The following is a 15,265-nucleotide window of genomic DNA, read 5'->3' on the forward strand; positions in this document are numbered from 1 at the left end:
TGCCAACTTGCCTCTCCATCCTGTTGAACTCCACCGGTGACTTCTGGGGTGTGTTTACATCGTAGAATTAATTCACTTTGGCTCTGGAATCATTGGACTTGTATGTTTTCACAGCCTTTCGCCTTCTCCACCCGATCACGGAGCTACAACTCCCAGGACTCCATAGCATTAAGCCGTGGCATTTCAAGTGGGGTCAAACTAGTGTGGATGCACCCCTGGTTGCAGCTAACCCACTCCACTCTTGCTGAATTTAACTGGCTGCTGCCAGGCTGCCCCATGAAACTGGGAAGGGAGAGAGTCTCGCCCAAAGTCCTGGTTATATCCAGGCTTTTTGGCAACGGAGGGAAGAAACCCATGAACTCTGCATGCTCTGTCTGCAAAGCATCCTGTGCGGGGGCCGAGGGGGACCACAGGATGCGTGGAAACTGGCTCCAAGGAGGCAAACAGAACCTCTTCGTCGTTTGCTCCGGGTGTCCAAGGAACATCTCTGATCCAGACTCCCTGTCGCCTGTTCCTCTCCTTTCTTCACTTTCTATCTGTCCAGTGACAAACATTTTGCTTGATCTCATCTGTTAATTCTCCCCCTTCTTTGCCTATTTCTGTTTCCGCCTGGCCTTGCCCTTCTGCTGATCTCCAGGATTACCAAGGTCCCTTGTGATGGTAGATGGGAATGTCATCAAAAGTTAGCTCTATTTATTTATTTATCGTATCAGAAGTGAACCAAGGGTACAGCTGGATTTAAAAGACACAAAGTTTTAAAAACTTGGCATTATACTAAATGTCCTTTGACCAGAAGCTGGCCACTTGCAGTGCCTCTGGTGTTGCTATAAGAAGGTCCTCCATTCTTCATGTGGCAGGACTCAGGTTGCAGTGTAATAGATGGTCTTTGATTTGCTCTTCTCCGCACTCGCATGCTGTGGACTCTACTTTGTGGCTCCATTTCTAAAGGTTGGCTCTGTATCTCGTGTTGCCAGAGTGCATTCTGTTCAGCACCTTCCAAGTCACCCAGTCTTCTGTGTGCCCAGAAGGGAGTCTCTCATTTGGTATCAGCCACTGATTGAGGTTCCAAGGTTTAGCCTGCCGCTTTTGGACTCTCGCTTGCTGAGGTGTTCCTGCAATTATCTTTGTAAATCTTAGAAAGCTATTTCTTGATTTAAGGCATTTTGGGTGTGTGTGTGTGTCAAGAGTGACTTGAGAAAATGCAAGTCACTTCTGGTGTGAGAGAATTGGCCGTCTGCAAAGACGTTGCCCAGGGGACATTGCCCGGATGTTTTGATGCTTTACCATTCTTGTGGGAGGCTTCTCTCATGTCCTCACTTGGGGAGCTGGAGCTGACAGAGGAAGCTCATCCATGCTCTCCCCAGATTTGAACCTGCGACCTGTCTAGTGTTTTCAGTCCTGCCGACACAAGGGAATTGTGGCTGAGGGGGAAAAGGAAGGGGCCTGAGGCTCTTAGGAATTTTGGGAGTTGAAGTCCAAAACACCTGGAGGGCCCAAGTTTGCCCATACCTGGGACGCTTATATTTTTGTCTATGAACATGTTTAAGAGCCTCCTTTCAATCTAGACCTGACTTTGCCTCTCTCTGCAATCCCAACCCTGCTAATAGGGTGACCCAGCAAATAGGATGACCCAGCTAATAGGTTGCCCTATTACAAGCACGTGGTTCTGGCATTCTTCCCTATAGCCAGCTGCATCTTCACCCTGGTCCAGGGTCCCTTTTCCCATTACCATGGTAACAAACACTCCGCTTCCGCAAGGTCCCCCCCCCCCCCCCCATGCAAGAGCCGAGACCTCCTGCCAAGAACGTGACACATAAATATTTACTCTGCGGCGGAAGGGGAATGTGACAACGTCAACTGGGAGCAAAGCCATGGGCCCTGGGATGAAGCCAGCAAACCAGCTGGACTCAGTGGTCGGTGGGGACCTTCGAAAGGCAGCCATCGTGGCTCCAAATGCTCTGGAGACACAAGGTCTGGGATGCTCTTAGGATTTACATTTGACAGAAATAGGTGGCTCAGAGTCATCATTGTAGACCAGGCATGTACCAACTTTCTAACTTGGGGTCTGCATGGTGGGCCGGAGCAGAGTGGGTGGGCTGGAAAGGAGAGGATTCTCCCTAAGCCCCCTCCCTGCCGTTTGTCTTCTCTTTCAGAGGCAGAAAGTGAAGGAAAGATTGGAAATGTTTGGATCCCAAACATGTTTGGCCTTGGTAGGGATGAGATGGAGAATGGGAAATAAAGGTGTATCCATTAAACCCCTGTATGACCTACTCCTGATATATAATCCTACAATCCTAGAGCTGGAAGAGACCCCCAAGGGCCATCCCGTGCAACCCCTTGCGATGCAAGAAGGCACAATCCAAGCAGCCCAGATAAACACCCTGTGCGTAAAAGTCTCCAGAGAAGGAGACTAAACTCCGACACACTACGAGGTGGCCTATGCCACTCTCCAAGAAGTTCTTCCTAATCTTGTTAGTCAAATCTCTTTCCCTGCCATTTGAATCCATTGCTCCCTTGTGGCCTGGTCTTTAGAGCAGCAGAAAGTCAGTTCTCCCCTTCCTCTTCCTCAATGTTCCCTTTCTTCCTTCTCTTCTCCCAGCTAAATATTCTCCAGGAAGAAGGAAAAAGAGAAGGAAGGAAGAAAAGAAGGAAGGGAGGGAGGGAGGGAGGGAGGGAGGGAAGGGGAAGGGGAAGGGGAAGGGGAAGGGGAAGGGGAAGGGGAAGGGGAAGGGGAAGGGGAAGGGGAAGGGGAAGGGGAAGGGGAAGGGAAGGGAAGGGAAGGGGGAGTGAAGGAAGGAAGAAAAGGTGGAGAAAGGGCAGGAGGGAGGAAAGAAGGAAGGAAGGAAGGAAGGAAGGAAGGAAGGAAGGAAGGAAGGAAGGAAGGAAGAAATTGTGGAAGGGAAGAGGGAGGGAGGGAGGGAGGAAGGAAGGAAGGAAGGAAGGAAGGAAGGAAGGAAGGAAGGAAGGAAGGAAGGAAGGAGAAACAGGGCAGGAGGGAGGAAAGAGGGAGGTAAAGAAGAAGGAAGGAAAGAGAAAGGAGAGGTGGCAGGAGGGAGGAAAGAGGGAAGGAAGGGAGGACGAAAGAGTGGAAGGGAAGGGAAGAGGGAGTGAAGGAAGGAAGGAAAAAGAGGGCAGGAGGGAGAAAAGAGGGCAGGAAGGAAGGAGTAAGAGGGAGAGAGGACAGGAGGTAGGAAAGAGGGAGGTAAAGGAAGGAAGGAAGGAAGGTGTGAAGGAGACAGAGGGAGAGAGGACAGGAGGGAGGAAGGGGGGGGTAAAGAAGAAGGAAGGAAGGAAGGAAGGAAGGAAGGAAGGAAGGAAAGAAGGAAGGAAGGAGAAAGAGGGAAAGAGGGCAGGAGGGAGGAAGAAGCGAAGGATGAAAGGGTGGAAGGGAATGGAAGAGGGAGGTAAAGATGGAAGGAGAAAGAGAGAGAGAGCAGGAGGAAGGAAAGAAGGAAGGAAGGAAGGAAGGAAGGAAGGAAGGAAGGAAGGAGGAAGGAAGGAGAAAGAGGGAGAGAGGACAGGAGGGAGGAAAGAGGGCAGGAAGGAAGGACTAAAGGGTAGAAGGGAAGGGAAGAGATTTAAGGGTGGGAGGGAGCTAGGGAAGGAGGAAGGAAAGAAAAAAGGAAGGATAGTATGGTGAGTGAGAAGAGTCCTGAGAACAGAACCCAAGGGGCTGCATCTGGCTCCTGAGACTAGGTTAGCCTATATCTGTTTTAGACTCTGAATTGATGCACTTGGAGCTGAACACCAAGCTACATGTGGCAATACGATTATTTTTGATTGGGAAATGTCCTTCGTTTGATCACACTACATGAGAGTGTGATCAAGTTGGCAAAATACAAGCTAGGAGAGGCTGCAGCAGTTTGCTTTTGCCTGAGATTACTGGGAAGGGAAATATTCTCTGTTTACGTCAACTGAAGTAAGCAAAAATAAAAGCAGAAAGTGGAAGGAGAAGTGCTAAACTGGGGCATTTTGCAAGCAAATAAACAAAGGGTAGGCCATATGGGTGTGTTTTTGGTTGTGGACAGAGAGATTAGGTAGCTAAAATGGGGAGGCAGGGAAACGGCTGCCACTGATTTTATCTCCAATTCTGAAAACGCAACTTGTTTTATCATTACAGAAAACGTTTAAGCAATCTGTAGATCCAAGCAGGAAGTTTTCTTCTTTAATATGACACTCAAACAAAAATGACAGTGAAATCCACATTTCTCCCCCCGCCCACCCTTGCCCTTTCCCTCCCCATTTGTATTGCTGGTGCGGCAGTTTGCCAAGCATTGAACGAGTGCAAAAATATCTCTCCCCACCCCAACATCCCATCAAAGACAAAGTCTATAACCAGCCCTTTTGAGTCCCAGGGAAAGTCAAAGGGTAGCAAATTGGTTGGCTGGAGAGGCAGAACCAAGGGGCTGGAAGACGGATATATGTAGTTTATGGACAGAGTCATAGCAATACGATTATTTTTGTTCTTGCGTGCAGTAAGCCAATCTTTGAACCTCCTAGTGTTTTGGACTTCCATTCCCAGAATCTTTGGTCCATCAGGAATTCTGAGAAACTAAGTCCCAAACATCTGAAAGATGAAAGTTTGGGATGTCTTCGTGTCAAGCCAATAACAGCCGTGCCTTGCGCTGTCTTCCAGAAAGGACGGAGAACTCTTACGTGATTGGGAAATGTCCTTCGTTTGAGATACGCATCTTCCGATTTCCCCTCTTCTTTTAGGGAGGGGCGAAGGCTCTGAAAGCGGTGCCCACCAGGTAACCTTGGCATCGTCCAGCGACCCTGGCACCTGCGAGAAATATGGACACATTCGTACCGTCCAGAGGAGCAGATCTGAGCCATACCACTCTCGACATTCTTGTCCCCAAACTGTGACTTCTTGTTGTATTTCTAAACTTTGTTTTGGAGATCCTTTTTGGCTTTTGCCAGCTTATTCTTCCAATCCTTTCCGCCCAGAGAGATATTGGCGGCAGCACAGTGAAAAGCTTCTTCTTCTTCCTTGAACACAATGATTATTATTCCGATAGTCATTCTACTTTCTCTTGGCAAAGTCATTGAAAAGATCTTGAGATGGTTGCTCTGCCCTTCCCCGCTCCCCAAAAAACATACAAAATACAATAATAAAATATTAATATTAATAATAATAACTCTTCTTGAGGTGTTGGGGGAAATCAAAGATCAGTCTTCAGTCGTGATCCCTTTCCCCCGTGGGTTTTGATTCAAAATTGCCAACCGGGTCCGTGGCTCCTTTTCCTCAGCTGCATCGGCACGATTTGACAATCATGTTGGAGAGCTGTTCCACCTTGGCTGTGCGTCCGACGTAATAGACGATCCCCAAGGGCTCCAGCTCATTGGGGACGCAGCACGGGGTGGCAGAGGCGGACGGATTGTGTTGGTTGTAAAGCGACAGGACCTGTCAAAAGAGGACAATGTGATAAGAATCAAAGCTGCCATCGCAGGGAATGAGGCAGGTCAGCAATAATAATAATAATAATAATAATAATAATAATAATCTATATAAATAAAAATGTAATATTCGTTTGTGGGATTAACAGAACTCAAAAACCACTGGACAAATTGACACCAAAGACAGTGTGTGGACAGGTAAAACATGAACTATGCATGGTTCTCATTACGTCACAAGCTGCACTCTCCTCCTCAGAAGAAGGCACTGGCAAACTCCTCTGAACAAATCCTGCCAAGAAAACCCTACAACAGGGTCACCATAGGTTGCGCCCAACATGAAGACTTTTTTTCCAGAGAAACTGCAAGTCGCTTCTGGTGTGATAGAATTGGTTGTCTGCAAGGACATTGTCCAGGGGATGTGTTACCATCCTGTGGGAGGTTTTATGTCCCCTTATGAGAAGCTGGAGCTGACAGACAGGAGCTCACCCCACTCCCCGGATTCAAGCCGCCAACATTTCGGTCAGCAGTCCTGCCGGCACAAGGGCTTAACCCATTGTGCTACCAGGGGCTCCTAACGTGAAGGCATACAACAATAGCAAAGAACATTTATTGGCGAACACCCAAGGACTTCTGTTCCTACCTTGCTGTATTGAGTGTCTAAGCTCCAGAGATAGGGGCATGGTCCCATGCAGAAGTTGGCATAGTAGCCCTTGGGTTCGTGGATCCACTTCCATTTCAGGTCCTTGCGGAAGTCGATGTAAAGGCGCCGCACGCAACAGTTCTTCTCCTCTGGTGATCTGGAACAGAAGAACCACAAAAGATTTAGAGAAGAAGCCTTGAGTCCTATCAGGTTTTTCCTCTCCACTAGGATCCCAAATCCTTTCTTCCAGCTCGACAAAGACTTCGGTGGCACTCAGTTCCATGACTGAATTAGTCTTTTGATTAATACGAGTTACACTAAGGCAGTGGATCTCAACCTGTGGGTCCCGAGGTGTTTTGGCCTACAACTCCCAGAAATCCCAGCCAGTTTGCCAGCGGTTAGGATTCCTGGGAGTTGAAGGCCAAAACATCTGGGGACCCATCGTTAGAGAACTAAGATGTCAACATTTCCAATCTTTTGTCTTGTTATGAGACTGAACCCAAACCTCTGGGCTTCTTGAGTCTCTTACCATCCTAGTCCAACTGTGGGAAGCTTCATACCTTATCTCACAGGTAAAAGCCAGGCCATGTGCGGTCTAGCAACATGAAAGTGCGGTCAAGACGACAAAAGCTTTTAGTGTAGAACACACAAAATACGAGAGACTGCAGCAGTTGGAGCTGTCTGGGAAGGGAAAGATTTTGCCTCCTTTCCTCTCTCTTTCCTGCTAAATTGATAGAGTGCCAATTACAATTAATACAGTGCCAACTACATTAATAGAGTGCCGATTACATTGCTGTCTCACCCAGTGTTTTAATTTTTAATTCCATTAGAATTGGCCCTGCCCATAGTTGTTTGACTTTTGTGTGTGTGTGTGTATGTATATGTATATGTATATGTGTGTGTGTGTGTGTGTGTGTATGTATATGTATGTATATATATATATATATTTGTTGTGTCAGGAGCGACTTGGGAAACTGCAAGTCGTTTCTGGTGTGAGTTAATTGGCCGTCTGCAAGGACGTTGCCCAGGGGACGCCTGGATGATTTGATGTTTTTATCATTCTTGTGGGAGGCTTCTCTCATGTCCCCACATGAGGAGCTGGAGCTGATAGAGGGAGCTCATCCACCTCTCCCCGGATTCAAACCTGTGACCTGTCAGTCTTCAGTCCTGCCAGCACAGGGGTTTAACCCACTGCGCCACCGGGGGCTCCTTTTATATTGTTGATGTGTTATTTATAATTGGTTTTGTATTGTATTTTTGTTTTTACATTTTATAATAATAATACATAATAAAACTTTATTTATACCCCGCCACCATCTCCCCAAGGGACTCGGTGCGGATTACATGAGGCCGTGCCCACAATACATCAATACAAGCAATAACAGACACAATACAAAGCAATTAAAATAAATCTCATACACAAATAGCATAAACATTAAACAAGGTACAGTGCACATTTAAAATCTATTGCTGTGTTTTCTTATATTGATGTATTGTATTGCTGGGCTTGGCCTCGTGTAAGCTGCCCCAAGTCCCCGTGGTGGGGTATAAATAAAGTTTTATTATTATAATTATTACTTCCATAATCCTTTTGTGGCACTTAAATTAAGCTGAGGATAACAAAGGGAGGTAGGATGGGACAAAAACGGGGGCATTTTAAAAGCAGCCTAAGAATGGAATGGCAAAGTTTTAATATGGACTCTCCCTGGCCATTGGAGCTGGTAAAAGGTAAAGGCAAAGGTTTCCCCTGACATTAAAGTCTAGTTGTGTCCAACTCTGGGGAGTGGTGCTCATCTCCATTTCTAAGCTGAAGAGCCGGCTTTATTCATAGACACCTCCAAGGTCATGTGGCTAGCACGACTGCATGGAGTACCATTACCTTCCCGCAGATGAGGTACCTATTGATCTACTCACATTTGCATGTTTTCGAACCGCTACGTTGCCCGAAGCTGGGGCTAAGAGGGGGAGCTCACCCTGGTCCCCAGATTCAAACCACCAACCTTTTGGTTAGCAAGTTCAGCAGCTCAGTGGTTTAACTCGCTGTGCCACCTGGAGTCCCAACTGGAGCTGGAGGCTTTAGAACAGTGTTTCTCAACCCTGGAGGGGTCGCCAGGAGGTGCCAGAGGGGTCACTAAAGACCATCAGAAAACACAGCATTTTCTGTTGTTCATGGGGGTTCTGTGTGGGAGGTTTGGCCCAATTCTATCATTGGTGGGGTTCAGAATGCTTTTTGAATGTAGGTGAACTATAAATCCCAGCAACTACAATTCCCAAATGTCAAGCCCTATTTTCCCCACACTCCACCAGTGTTCACATTTAGCATACTGAGTATTCGTGCCAAGTTTGGTCCAGACCCATCATTGTTTGAGTCCACAGTGCTCTCTGTAGGTGAACTACAACTCCCAAACTCAAGGTCAATGCCCACCAAACCCTTCCAGTGTTTTCTGTTGGTCGTGGGCATTCTGTGTGCCAAGTTTGGTTCAATTCCATCGTTGTGGAGTTCAGAATACTCTTTGATTGTAGGTGAACCATAAATCCCAACAACGACAACTGCCAAATTATGTTTCATAACAGGAGCCAAATTACAGTTATGAAGTAGCAAAAGAATGTTATGGTTGGGGGTCACCACAACATGAGGAACTGTATTAAGGGGTCGCGGCATTAGGAAGGTTTAGAAATTATGATTGGCCAGATGTTGCTCCCATCCATAGCACAGCCAAAAGGATGCTGAGAGTTACAATCCAACAACACATTCTCCGTCACTATTTAAGTGCCTAATATTCTGACACACAGCATTGGAAACAAACACATGCCTAGAATGTGCGTTCCATTCAGTGGGGAATTAATGGCACTAGTGTGGCAGGTATTATAAGCTAGGAGTATTTCGCCATTGCCTTTTTCCTAAATTGTACATCTGCAATTCTTGCCTCCCGCCTTGTCCCATGCCACTTACGAGCTGCAGTATTCCAATCCTGCGGCGGCACGCTTTTGCCGGTGGCTGTGGAGGTGCTGTGCCCGATCCGGAGGCATCGCCATCACCAGCAAGTAGGGCAGCTGCTGCTTTTCCTGGCTGAGCAGCTCCTGGTCCCCTCGCTTTGTTTTAGTGCCTGGTAAGGAACGTGCACGAAGGTTAATTTAGTTTCAGATGACTCACACACAGCTCTCAATAACATAACATATCGCTATGGCATTGTATTGCAATGGGATAAACATAACACCAACGGTTTGTTTTTGCTTTTAATGTCAGGAACGACTTGAGAAACTGCAAGTTGCTTCTGATGTGAGAGAATTGGCCGTCTGCAAAGATGTTGCCCAGGGGACACCCAGATGTTTTGATGTTTTACCATCATTGTGGAAGGATTCTCTAATGTCCCCTCATGGGGAGCTGGAGCTGACAGAGGGAGCTCATCTGCACTCTCCCCAGATTCAAACCACTGATCTATCAATAGTCCTTACAGATGTGGGGTGGGGACAACTGTACATCTTTGGGTACTATTACAAAGGATAAGAAAGAGTTGATTCTGTCCTTGGATGCCCTCCAGTTAAGGGTTCTTGCACCACTTCTGTTCCTTTTGGCATTGCTTGCGTTGCCACCCAGGTCTGATGCAGAGGCCTTTTTTGGCCCATTTTTGGGGCACCCATCTTTCCTCACTTCTGCTGCTGCCTGCCGAGACCCTGGTGACAATGGTTGGCAGACGGAGCCTGGGCAGGTTCAGGGTGAGACTTGCTCTCCAGAAAATAACAAAAAAAACCAAACAAAAGTAACAACAATAACAATTTTTTTGTGTCAGGAGTGACTTGAGAAACTGCAAGTCGCTCCTGGTATGAGAGAATTGGCCATCTGTAAGGACATTCCCAAAGGGACGGCCGGATGTTTTGCCATCCTTATGGAAGGCTTCTCTTGTGTCCCTGCATGGGGAGCTGGAGCTGACAGAGGGAGCTCACCTGCGCTCTCCCCGGATTTGAACCTCTGACCTGTCGGTCTTCAGTCCTCCCGGCACAAGGGTTTAACCCATTGTGCCACCGGGGGCTCCAACACTGATTTATGAGTGCTGGAGCATGACTGGCAACCAGGGTTCGAATCCCCCTCTTGGCAATAGAGTCAGACTAGTGACCTTGGGCAAGTCACACTCTCTCAGCTTCTTAAATTGGCCAACCTTCCATGAATAAATCTTGTTGAGAAATCTCTACAAAATGTTCATATTATGAAATGTTGTTAGAGGAAAACAAGTACACCTTCCCATCCAGTTTGTAGCTAAGGGTACATCTACACAGGCATGGGCAAACTTGGGCCCTCCATGTGTTTGGACTCCAACTCCCACCATTTCTAACAGCCTCCTTTTCCTCCTCAGCCGCTTAAGCCTGAGGCTGTTAGGAGTGGTGGGAGTTGGATATAGATCAGAAACTAATAAAGGTGGCCAAATGAAACATTCACACCAACCTCCAACAGATAAGAGTTCTTTCTCCCATCCTGGATATTATTCCACAGATATATAAATCCCATTTTCCTAGTTTCCAACAGACTTCACAACCTCTGAGGATGCCTGCCATAGATGTAGGTGAAACGTCAGGAGAGAATGCTTCTGGAACATTGCCAGACAGCCTGGAAAACTCACACCAGCCCAGTGATTCCGGCCATGAAAGCCTTTGACAATACATATATGGTATTACTTTGTGTGTGTGTGTGTGTGTGTGTGTGTATGGCATTACTTCTCCAAGTTCAATACCATTCTTTTAAAGCAAATTTAACTGTGATTGTTGTGTGCCTTCAAGTCATTTTTGACTTATGGAGAGAGCCTAAGGCGAAGCTATCATGGGTTTTTCTGAGACTGGATTGACACTGCCATATAACTGCAATATATGGTCCACACTGGCCATATAATGCAGTTCAAGCTACATTACATGGCAGTGGAGATCCAGCCAGAGAGTGTGAAATTTTCCCAAGGTTTTCATGGGAGATTCGAACCCTGTTCTCCAGAGTCATCATCCGGTGATCAAAACACTACGCCACTCTGGCTCTCTTCTAAAGCTAACCTAGTAATATTCAAAACCTATAGTTAACGTATTATCTCATTAGTCTGCAAAACAAAAAACACAATCCTAAGTCCCCACTGTATTCTACTCACTCATGATAAAGGAATGCTCTGTTGCACTTGTGTGTGTGTGTGTTTACTGTCCATTTTCCAGTGTGCGTAAAGAAGTTTCTGTTGATGCTGCCCACTCAGGTAAGGGGGTCAGGTGAGTTCTCCAAAGGCTGTGATTTGCTCAATGTTTACCCTTAAGCCCTGAATATTGCGGAGGACGGTGAATGCCTGGCAGGCAAACCGGGGCAGCTTAAATGCTAACCTATGTTTTTCTCTAGGTTAGGACAGTAATTCATAAACTATGTGCTGGAGGAAGTAAATTAGAGGCTCCTGGGAGCCAAAATCAGCCGTTTACGGAGGAGACTCTTTCTGAGTAAGTTGCTACTGCTCTTGAGTTTCTCCACCTGCAATTGGGAGCACAATGTAAACCTTGTCCGGTTGGCAACACAGCCTTCCAGGTTTAACAGGTGCAAACCGGGATTCAGGGACCTCAGGATTATAGTTTTGTTTTTTCTCGTGTCAGGAGCAATTGAGAAACTGCAAATGGCTTCTGCTGTGAAAGAATAGGCTATCTGCAAGGACATTGCTCAGGGAACGCCCAGATTCCTCATCCTGTAGGAGTCTTCTCTCATGTCTCTGCATGGGAAGCTGGAGCTGACAGATGGGAGCTCACCCCGCTCCCCGGATTCGAACTGCCGACCTTTCGGCCAGCTTTCCTGCCAGCACAAGGGTTTAACCCATTGTGCAACTGGGAGCTCCTAGGATTACAGTTATGATTACAGAAGGACATTGGAACTAGAAGAGGCTGCAGCAGTTTGCTTTTGCCTGAGACTACTGGGAAGGGGAAGACTGCACCTCTTCACTTCTTGGCTAACTAAATCTGGACTACTTTTGCTACCAAACAACATGAGAGTGCGTTCAAGGATGGCAAAAACTGTCAGTGAGGAAGAACACACATTCTAGAAGAGGCTGCAGCAGTTTACTTTTGCCTGAGACTACTGGGAAGGGGAAGATTGCACCTCTTCACCCTGTGGCTAACTAAACCTGAACTACTTTTGCCGCCAAACAACATGACAGTGCTTTCAAGATGGCAAAAGCTGTCAGCGAGGAAGAACACGCATTCTAGGAGAGGCTGCAGCAGTTTGCTTTTGCCTGAGACTACTGGGAAGGGGACAATTGCACCTCTTCACTCCTTGGTTAACGAAACCTGAACTACTTTTGCCGCCAAACAACATGAGAGTGCATCCAAGATGGCAAAGGCTGTCAGTGAGGAGGAACATACATTCTATGGGAGGCTGCAGCAGTTTGCTTTTGCCTGACACTACTGGGAAGGGGAAGACTGCACCTCTTCAATCCTTGGCTAACTAAACCTGAACTACTTTTGCCGCCAAATAACATGAGAGTGCTTTCAAGATGGCAAAAGCTGTCAGCGAGGAAGAACACACATTCTAGGAGAGGCCGCAGCATTTTGCTTTTGTCTGTGACTACTGGGAAGGGGAAGATTGCACCTCTTCACTCCTTGGCTAACTAAATCTGGACTACTTTTGCCGAAAAACAACATGACAGTGCGTTCAAGATGGCAAAAGCTGTCAGTGAGGAAGAACACATGATCTATGGGAGGCTGCAGCAGTTTGCTTTTACCTGAGCCAAATGGGGCAGGCTAGCATCCCAATTTCTCTTCTCTCTTGCTGAGTTCAAACTAACTTCTACACTATGAATATTGCTGAATTAAGAAGAAAATTGTGAGGAAGAAGGAGAAGGAAAGCAACTGAAAAATTGGGGAAACAGTTTCCTTGGGACTGCCAAATTGGGAGAGTTGGGGGTAAAGTGTGCTGATTATAATTCAGGGAAAGATGCAATAAAATAAAGAGGTTGGGAAAGAAATATTTGAAAAGCCAAGTGGTGCAGCGTTCTGGAGAGGGGTGTGGACGCAACACTGCATTAGCCTCTGCATGACCCCCTTAGGAAGACCTGCTGTCTCCTTCTGGGGGTCCTATTTTTAGCTGATGAAATGCAGCCGGTGCCCTGGGCTCCGTGTACGAGAGTGAGTGTGCGAGTGTGAGCTCTTGTGTTTCACGCTGCCGCCTAGAGGAGATTCCCACCATTCTGGATCACAAGGGATCACCGGAATTGGCCAGACTCCCCTCCGCCGACACCCATCGTCCCCAGCCAGGGCAGAAGGAATGGCATATCTGTGCCAGGATGAGGAAGCCTTCTTGCCTTGCTTGCCAGGAGGAGGCAAGTCTCATCCTGAACCTGCCCAGGCTCCGTCTGCCAAACATTGGCACCCAGGTCTGGGCAGGCAGCAGAGGTGAGGAAAGATGGGTGTCCCAAAAGTGGGTTGAAGAAGGCCTCTGCGTCAGACCTGGGTGGCAACGCAAACCATGCTGAAAGAACGGAAGTGGTGCAAGAACCCTTATCTGGAGGGCATCCAAGGATAGAACCAACTCTTTTTTGCCCTTTGTAATAATTCCCTTTGTTTGTCTGAATGATAGGTCAGCGGTTGAAATCCAGGGAGAGCGGGTCCCCCAAAAATAAACTTTCCCAGATCAGCCAATCAACATCCCAGAGTTCCACTTTGAATCTCAAGGAGCCCAGGGTGATGCAATGGGTTAAACCCTTGTGCCAGCAGGACTGCCGACCGAAAGGTCAGCGGTTCAAATCCAGAGAGCAGGGTGAGTTCCTGTCTGTCAGCTATAGCTTCCCATGCAAGGACATGAGAAAAGCCTCCCACAGGATGGTAAAACATCCGGACGTTTCCTGGGCAATGTCCTTGCAGACAGCCAATTTATTGTCAAAGGCTTTCATGGCCGGAATCACTGGGTTGTTGTAGGTTTTTTTGGGCTATATGGCCATGTTCTAGAGGCATTCTCTCCTGACGTTTTGCCTGCATCTATGGCAAGCATCCTCAGAGGTAGTGAGGTCTGTTGGAACTAGGAAAAAGGGTTTATATATCTGTGGAATGACCAGGGTGGGACAAAGGACTCTTGTCTGCTGGAGCTAGGTGTGAATGTTTCAACTGACTCTTCTATGTGAGAGTCATAGAAGAGCACCTGATGAACAAACCTGGACACAGCATTTTATTTGAGAACACAGAAATGCTGGACCACTCTCACAACCACCATATCAGGCTACCCAGAGAAGCCATTGAAATCCACAAGCATGTAGACAATTTCAACAGAAAGGAGGAAACCATGAAAACGAACAAAATCTGGCTACCAGTATTAAAAAACTCTAAAATTACAACAGTACAACAACAGAGAGGAAACAAACAAGGACATCTAATCACCTCTCAACAAAAGATTGCTGCAGGCACTGCCAGGCCATTATATGCTAATCAAGGTGGTCAGTTGAAACATTCACACCTAGCTCCAGCAGACAAGAGTCCTTTGTCCCACACTGGTCATTCCACAGATATATAAACCCTTTTTCCTAGTTCCAACAGACCTCACTGCCTCTGAGGATGCTTGCCATAGATGCAGGCAAAATGTCAGGAGAGTATGCCTCTAGAACATGGCCATATAGCCCGAAAAAACCTACAAGAACCCAGTGATTCCGGCCATGAAAGCCTTCAACAATATCCTCAGGTTGTCCTCCTGGCATAAGGACCGGATTCAAACTGCTGACTTTCTGTCAGCAAGTTCAGAAGCTCAGCAGTTTAACCCACTGCACCACGAGCGGGCCCGGAACCCCATAAACATAGAGAATTCGCACCTTCATTTTCCGCCTAATAAAGCCCTGCAAAAACTGGGATGCGGGGCTATGCCCAGATCTTTGACAATACCAACTAAGGCAGGAACCTGTGTCCACATGGTCAATGCAACGCTGCCAGTCATTCCCCCCGCCTTTACCTTCGACATGCATTTTCAGTACTTCAGGCCTGCCTTCACATGGGCAGTGGGCGCAGAGGCGGAATCGTCCCAGTTCGTCTGAAACACAGAAATGCGGGTTTTATGCCGTTGCATAGGACTGAAATATCAAATGGGAGATGAAGCTAAAATACATCCCGAAACTGAGCAGGAAGGCAAAAAGACAACAAACACTAGAACAGTGGTTCTCAACCTTTCTAATGCTGCGACCCCTTAATACAGTTCCTCATGTTGTGGTGACCACCAACCATAACATTATTTTTGTTGCTACT

General features: G+C 47.1%; 2 protein-coding genes across 2 annotated transcripts in view; one reads left to right on the forward strand and one right to left on the reverse strand.

Moving 5' to 3' along the window:
* The window catches only part of AXL (AXL receptor tyrosine kinase), a 315,211-nt gene that overhangs the window by 253,750 nt on the left and 46,196 nt on the right, over positions 1 to 15,265 (forward strand). The window lies entirely within an intron of this gene.
* TGFB1 (transforming growth factor beta 1) overlaps positions 4,138 to 15,265 on the reverse strand; it is a 46,488-nt gene continuing 35,360 nt past the window's right edge. Inside the window, exons 4-7 of the mRNA XM_060783581.2 lie at positions 14,976 to 15,053; positions 8,994 to 9,147; positions 6,041 to 6,197; positions 4,138 to 5,407 (exon numbers count right to left, since the gene is read on the reverse strand). Coding sequence (XP_060639564.2) covers positions 5,249 to 5,407; positions 6,041 to 6,197; positions 8,994 to 9,147; positions 14,976 to 15,053 — 548 coding nt within the window. The 3' untranslated portion in view covers positions 4,138 to 5,248. The remainder of the gene's footprint in view (positions 5,408 to 6,040; positions 6,198 to 8,993; positions 9,148 to 14,975; positions 15,054 to 15,265) is intronic.

This window comes from Anolis sagrei, chromosome X, assembly GCF_037176765.1.
Source record: "Anolis sagrei isolate rAnoSag1 chromosome X, rAnoSag1.mat, whole genome shotgun sequence".
NCBI lineage: Eukaryota > Metazoa > Chordata > Lepidosauria > Squamata > Dactyloidae > Anolis > Anolis sagrei.